The sequence below is a fragment of the Charadrius vociferus genome, unplaced genomic scaffold (genome assembly GCF_000708025.1).
Source record: "Charadrius vociferus isolate BGI_N301 unplaced genomic scaffold, ASM70802v2 scaffold161, whole genome shotgun sequence".
Classification (NCBI taxonomy): Eukaryota; Metazoa; Chordata; class Aves; order Charadriiformes; family Charadriidae; genus Charadrius; species Charadrius vociferus.
Window position 1 is genome coordinate 5,025,894 of NW_009646928.1, and position 7,311 is coordinate 5,033,204.

At 36.9% G+C, this 7,311-nt stretch overlaps 1 protein-coding gene across 1 annotated transcript in view; it reads left to right on the forward strand.

The window, feature by feature from the left end:
* TTC21B (tetratricopeptide repeat domain 21B) overlaps positions 1-7,311 on the forward strand; it is a 45,318-nt gene that overhangs the window by 6,931 nt on the left and 31,076 nt on the right. The window contains 6 exon segments of the mRNA XM_009894650.1: positions 1-50; positions 442-526; positions 2,068-2,166; positions 2,797-2,989; positions 4,035-4,132; positions 4,642-4,839. The exon segment at positions 1-50 is cut by the window's left edge and continues 22 nt beyond it. Coding sequence (XP_009892952.1) covers positions 1-50; positions 442-526; positions 2,068-2,166; positions 2,797-2,989; positions 4,035-4,132; positions 4,642-4,839 — 723 coding nt within the window.

Consider the following 7,311-nt stretch of genomic DNA (forward strand, 5'->3'; position numbering starts at 1 on the left):
CTGCAGCTAGCCTTGCAGGACTGGGAGCAGGCAGTTGAAACGGCACATAGGTTGAGTATGAAGTAGCACATCACCAAGTGTGTTCTTGCCATGTTTACACTGTAAGCAAACTTTGAAACAAAAGTAGATAGGTTTCCATTCACTTTTAATGAGTTTGAATGTTAAATCAGTTTCTTCAAAAAATAAATTTAAACTAAATTGTGTTATTAGAACCCGGCCTTGCAATTCTGTGAGGGTACTATATCAGTACATGAATCTGTTTTGGATAGAAGAGGACCTTTTTTGAGATAGGCATGAAGTAACAAAGCTGTGCTTTCAATTGAGATCTTTGACTTAAGTGGCTGTGCAGTACAAGTTATTTTATTCCCCTTTTAGGGGGATAAAACAGATGACTGAGCAAATGTTTTAGTTTATTTACGTTCACCTTTTGTTTGGCTTTAGACTATTGCAGAAAGATGCCCTTAATTTAGAAGCCATAAGAATGGAGGCCCTGCATTATCTGTGCAGGGAAGGAAATATCTCTGAGGTGAGTCTTTTTAGTAGCAGACTGAGCATACTACAGCCTTTGTAGGAACTAGATCCCATGTGCACTGTTTATGTCTTTTGTCTGGTCCTGTACTACACTACTTATCTGCAGGAAGAGGTATATTCACCTACTCTGACTCAAATAGCCGCTTAGCTTATTGTTGGGGTGTTTTCTGGATGCCAAGGGAAATATAATTTTTTACATTTTCACTTACCCAGATAATGGGAATTAAGCCAAACAGAAGTCTCCTCTGGACATTTAATTGAATCATGTTGCTATGAATCGTCAAAGTAATCTTCTATTATTTAGATGTTCTTTTTATAAATTCAGAAGATATTTTAAGCCTTCCATTAATTTTAAGTATTTTATTAATTGAAATAAGGGAAATAATGAGGTCTTGTAGTGATAAATTTTTGGAAGGGGGTCATAGTCAGTTAACAACAGCCTATGATGTTAGGTTGTATAAAGTGTGCTTTGTTCCCCCTTTTTTGACAATTACTGGGGATTTTATTAGCTCTAAGATTTCTCTTTTTCTTCCACTCCCAAGATCCTTTTCTGCACAGGGATGTATGCCTCTATTTTGTATATATGGTGCTTGTACCATTTTTCAGGAAATTTTAAAATACATTATCTAAATTGTCTTGAAAAATCCTTAAATATTTGTAAATATCTTTTTTCATTATGCAAAGATGCTGGTATAATTTAAGTGGAGATTTAGCAAAAAAATTTAAAGTGTTTCAGTGTTTTGTAGGTTTTTTCAAGTTCTAGAGGAAAAGGTATTTTAGGTTTTTTAACACGTTTTTAGTTCTTGCAAAGAACTTTTTAGTCATTAGTGTCTTTATTATCAAATTTAAGTCTTACTTATGCACAATCATAGGAAATATGGAGAAACAGTAACAATTGCAGATTCCAATTCAGTAAAGCTGTCCGGGAATGAAACTTTCTTGACATGGTAGCATGTAAACAAAAGATTCTGGGGTAAAAAAATCACATGTGACTAAGACTCATGTCGAGGAAAAAGATTTAAAACTTGATGAAACTTAAACATGATTCAGTCTTTCCATGTAAAATCATGTTAAAAAAAACCATGTACCTTGTTATTGTAACCCCAGAAATGTCTAAAGTACCTTAGGTGGTTTGAGAAACTGATGTTAAAAGTCTGGGCATCTGAAGTGCTTTGGTTTTGAGCGTGTACGTTTCTATCACAATGAAGTCAGAGCAAGATTCACAGATGAAGGATTCGTCAGACTATCTTGCTTTATGGGACACTTTCATTACATCAGATCCAGCTCAAGTCTTTCACTTCTTTTTTAAAGCATGTAAAGAGGACACATGATGTACTTTATTGTCACTTACAATTCCAGAGTATTTTTCTAGGAATTCAAAATAAATCTGACTCCTAGCCCTGAAAACTTCTGAGTTTAAATTTCAAGATATCATTGCATAGTAAAAATTGTTACTAGTTTTTAGTGAAAACTGTTCAGTTGTCCTAATCTGTTCATTCTTTCTATTACTTATTATGTTACTCCTTTTTCTCCAAGGCTTCAGCAAGACTGGGAGACTTAATTAAAGCACTGGACAGGTTAGAACCACGTAATTCACAGCTCTTCTGTAAAATGGCTTTAGCTTTCAGTAGAACAGTGAGTATGGTTTGGTTTTGTTTTGTTTGTTTTTTTTAAGTGGCATACAGCTATATGTATATCCTGGGTTTTGTTTTATTTTTTGGAAGACAGAACGTTAAATGTCTACTAAAAAGTAGATTTCAGACAATTGAAATTACCTTGTGTAATTACCTTTGGTAATTACATTTTCAAAGTTTTACATTCAGTATGAATTACAATACCTAAGCCATATAATTTTCAAAAATGTTTTTACTGCTTGCTTTTAAATAAGAAATGGGTTTCCAATGAAAATACACTCAAATGTCCACCAGCCATATTCTTAATGTAGGAAAGTGACAAAGTTAATCACGTAGACTTGAAACTGGAGTTTTCTTTAACCTGATCTTTATCAGAATAGTTTTAGGGAAGCATTCAAAGGCACTATCAACTATTTCTCATTGTATGATATTGTATATATATGTTTGAATCCAGCACACTTTGGTGTCACAATTTCTATAGAATTACTACAGGTTATATGTCTTACGAGATGTCGTCTAGACTGCTGCAGTAATATTCAGTGTATTTTTCTAAGTGAATCTGAAAAATAAGAAAAAAAATAAAGTTTAAAATAGGAAAAACATAAGGTTTAAAGATTATTCTTACTCTTAGTGTGGCCGAAACCAACTCATCCTTCAACATACACAAACCTTGGTTGAAAGAGCATCTGATTTGGCATCCGATAATGCAGAATTTGCTACTGAACTTGGATACCAAATGATTTTACAAGGGAAAGTGAAAGAAGCTTTAAAATGGTACAAGACTGCAATGACACTTGATGAAACAAGTGTTCCTGCACTAACTGGTAAGGTCTTACACTTTATTCTGTCTTAAGGCACAGACGAAGCTTTTTTGATCAAGTTCTCCTATTACTGGGAAAATCTAGAACTACTAGAACAGCAGCATTGGGCAGTACTTCCTGGTTCATGTTACATTGTCTTCCCTCTAGCGACAGTTTCTCCTCACTGGATATATCTTTTGGTCTTCCTTTTGAAAAAGGAAACTATTCTCCTTTAAATTAGAACTCTCAAAGTAATGGCAAGTACAGAGATGTGGCTGTATCTTTTTTATTTATTTTATTTTATTTTATTTCTGTAGTGCCTAAGAACGGGAGAACTCTTAGGTGCTAGAGAAATAAAAAATTCAAGGACAGTTGATAGAACAAGCTGCCCATGCCTACATATGTGTCTAAATTAGGTTGAAAACATAATCAAGTCAAAACATCTGATACTTTTGATGTACGTGTTATGTTCTTTTCATGGGGGCGGGGAGGGGGACGACGATGGACAAACAAGTAAAACCAAACCTGCTTTTGATAAAGTCCAATTGCTCTCAAGAAAATGAAGAGTAAATATGGTATACAGACATCGCAGATTTTCCCCTGCATTTCTTCTCCTTGACGTTGCCTTCTAATCTGAAACTTCAAACAGGATGAAAAATTTAGGGGGTAGGAGTGGTTTGTGTGTGTGGTTGGAGGTGTGTGTGTTTTTTTTTTAATTTCATTTTGCTTCTTGTACTTGTGCTGAATTTAGAAGCCGGACTTTATGATTCTTCTACTTGGTCTAGAACCAGTTGAATTTACTGATTTAAACTTTGTAATATAAGCGATGAGATATTTCCATGAAACTGCTTTATAGTGTTGCATATATTAATGTATCAATCACGCATCATCTATCCTACATATTTCTAAGTGCATAAAATCTGCATTACCATAAGTCTTGATCTATTCCCCCTTCTTGTATCCGCACTTTTTGAAGAGGTTGAGGAGAGAAAAAGTTAATTCTGTAAAAACAAAGCACGTGCTTCACTAGGAAGTCAAACCTGCAATAAGATGTTTAAATGTGTTGCAGGAATTATCCGTTGTCAGCTAATACAAGGGCAATTAGAAGATGCAGAGCAGCAGTTGGAGTTTCTTAACGAAATTCAACAGTCCATTGGGAAATCTGGGGTAGGAGACATCTTCCTTCAATAAAATACTTTGGTTACAATCTGAATTGTGATCTACTAGTTACTTCATGTTCTATATTTCAGTCACTTGAGCAGAGCATTCTCAATGGAGTACCATTAAATTGAAATTTCTGTTTTTCTTCCTGTTAACCTTAGTTACTGTGTTGCCTAACTTTGCAACACAAGGCTGTTTGCTTGCAGAGCAAAAACATCATTGCCTTCTTGCAGTGCTTTATCTCTGAAGATAAGTTTGAAATGTGAGGCAGGGAGGGATATTAATTATTTTCAGGATTTTGCACTCAGAAAAATGCAGAGCTTGCACAAATTAAAGGAATTTGCATTGATATAATAATCATCAGTGTAATTTACAGTGAACATACTAAATGCCTTACAGTATGCCTAAATATAAAGAAGAAATGGCAAACATAAATAATTATGTAGTATTGTATGAGTAACAGATTAATGTATCTGGAATATGGAGAATGCTCTATTTCTTTTTTTCTTCTGTAGGAATTATCTTTCTTGCGGGCAGTCCTAGCTATGAAAAAACATAAGAGACAAGAAGTTCTTGCCTTATTGAATGACGTCCTGGATACTCACTTTTCATCTTTGCATGGTTTTCCTCTTGGTGTGGAATATTTTGAAAAACTAAACCCTGATTTCTTGCTAGAAATCATTAAGGAATATCTTAATTTTTGCCCAACACAGGTAAGCAGCTGTAGATCATGTCTGTCTGAAAATTGAAATTATTCTCAGATTTAATTTTGAGATCAATTAATCATGAAGCAAAAATTTAGAAAGTTTTCCCTCTTAAAATGTGAATGGCTTTTAAGTAAAAGTGTGGTTTAAGATATTATATTGCTATTTAATCAAATTAACCATGAAAATACATCTTTTGTGAAGTGAGCAAGTTTCAGTAATGACACCTGAGGAAACTTGGAATATTTGTTGAATGCACTCTGTGTGTGCATTTGTACTTTTTAGTACCTCTTTTGATCAGGAAACTGTAACAATACAGTGAATAGAGCTGTCTCAATATGAAACTAGGATGTCCACACGGACGATCCTATTCTTGAAATATTTTTGTCAGTTCAGGATATCTTTTCAGTATATGTATGTTCTTTCTTTGTTTCAGTTTCTTCTATGTGTTGATAAAAGTCAGTGGAATACTACTTTTTTATATTATTACTAATCCCAAAGAAAAGTCTCACTCATATAGATGGCTAATTTTCTGTGACTGAATTTGCTTGTGCTAGTTTTGTCAACAAAGGCATGTAGAACTTAATAAATTGAACGGAGACCTGGCATCTCTAAAGCAGAAGAAACACATTTAAAGTTTCTTTTAAAAGTGTCTTCCTTAAACAGATTATTCATCTGAAATAGCTGGGAGCCAACTCTTGTTATCCTGCCATTAGCAAATTTCTAGTCTAATTATAGGACTTTCCCAGGGGTTCCTGGGATTGGTACTGGGACTGGTGCTGTTTAACATCTTTAGTGACATGGATGTTGGGATTGAGTGCACCCTCAGCAAGTTTGCTGATGACACCAAGCTGTGTGTAGTGGTCGACATGCTGGAGGGGAAGAATGCCATCCAGAGGGACCTTGACAAGCTTGACAGGTGGGCCTGTGTAAACCACATGAAGTTCAACAAGGCCAAGTGCAAGGTCCTGCACGTGGGCTGGGGCAATCCCATGCATGAATACAGGCTGGGTGGAGAAAAGATTGAGAGCAGCCCTGAGGAGAGGACTTGGGGGTGTTGGTTGATGAGAAACTCAACATGACCCAGCAATGTGCGCTCGCAGCCCAGAAGGCCAACTGTATCCTGCACTGCATCACAAGAAGCGTGGCCAGTAGGGCGAGGGATGTGATTCTCCCCCTCTACTCTGGTGAGACCCCACCTGGAATATTGTGTCCGGTTCAGGAGCCCCCAACATAGGAAGGACATGGACCTGTTGGAGCAGGTCCAGAGGAGAGCCATGAAGATGATTAGATGGCTCGAGCAACTCTTCTGTGAAGACAGGCTGAGAGAGTTGGATTTGTTCAGCCTGGAGAAGAGAAGACTCCGGGGACACCTTATAGCAGCCTTCCAGTATCTGAAGGGGGCCTACAGGAGAGCTGGGGAAGGACTTTTTACAGGGGCATGTAGTGATAGGACAAGGGGTAACGGCTTCAAACTGGAAGAGGGTAGGTTTAGAATAGATATTAGGAAGAAATTCTTCACTATGAGTGTGGTGAAGCACTGGCACAGGTTGCCCGGGGAAGTTGTGGAGGCCCCATCCCTGGAAGTGTTCAAAGCCAGGTTGCATGGGGCTTTGAGCAACTTGGTCTAGTGGAAGGTGTCCCTGCACGGGGCAGGGGGATTGCAAGTAGATGATCTTTAAGTTCCCTTCCAACCTAAACCATTCTCTGATTCTATAAATATTTGTTTCTGTACAGTTTTAAAATCTAACAGGCAAACAATTAGTTGTCCATTGTTATGACCCGTCCCACCATCTATGATGAAATGGTTATGATTGAAAGTCTAAAACATCATTAGCAATGGCAATTTCATGTTACAGGTGGAGACAAATAAGAAGTGTCATTCTATGAGTTAGTGTCTTGTCTGAAGATTTCCCTGGGGTATATTACAGAAGTACTTAATGATGATGATGGTTTTTAATTTGGAATTAAAACCGATTTTCCTGTCCGTAGAAAGATGTAAAAGAAAAGATGGGCTTTTCCTGAAGTTTCATTATCTGTTTATTGCAAAAAGGAGTTTGTGGTATCAGAAAGTGAGGACTTTAGCCAGGTGGTGGAGGCTTTCAGTTTGATCGTGGTGGATTGCTGCTTTGCTAGGACACGGGTCCTGCAGAAATGTTACCTGTGAACAGAAGGATCCTCAGATTGTCTTTTCCTTTTTTACATATAACAACTAGCAACTAGCTCAGGTAATAGTAGGAAATGAACAATGTTTCTGACAATGAGCAACTAAAATGTGGTACACTGTACTAGCAGTTTACCTGAAAGTACCTATTTCTCAGCTGCTATTTTGTTGCTAGTAGTATGGATATGTTCTGTGCTGTGGAATGAAGGTAGGAGGGACAGGACTAGAACCTCTTCTGTTGCCAAATGTTTATGGACTGACTCTTCGGCTTATGTCAGGTCTGAAGTCTTTTGTCATTCTAGCAGTCCATGAGGCTG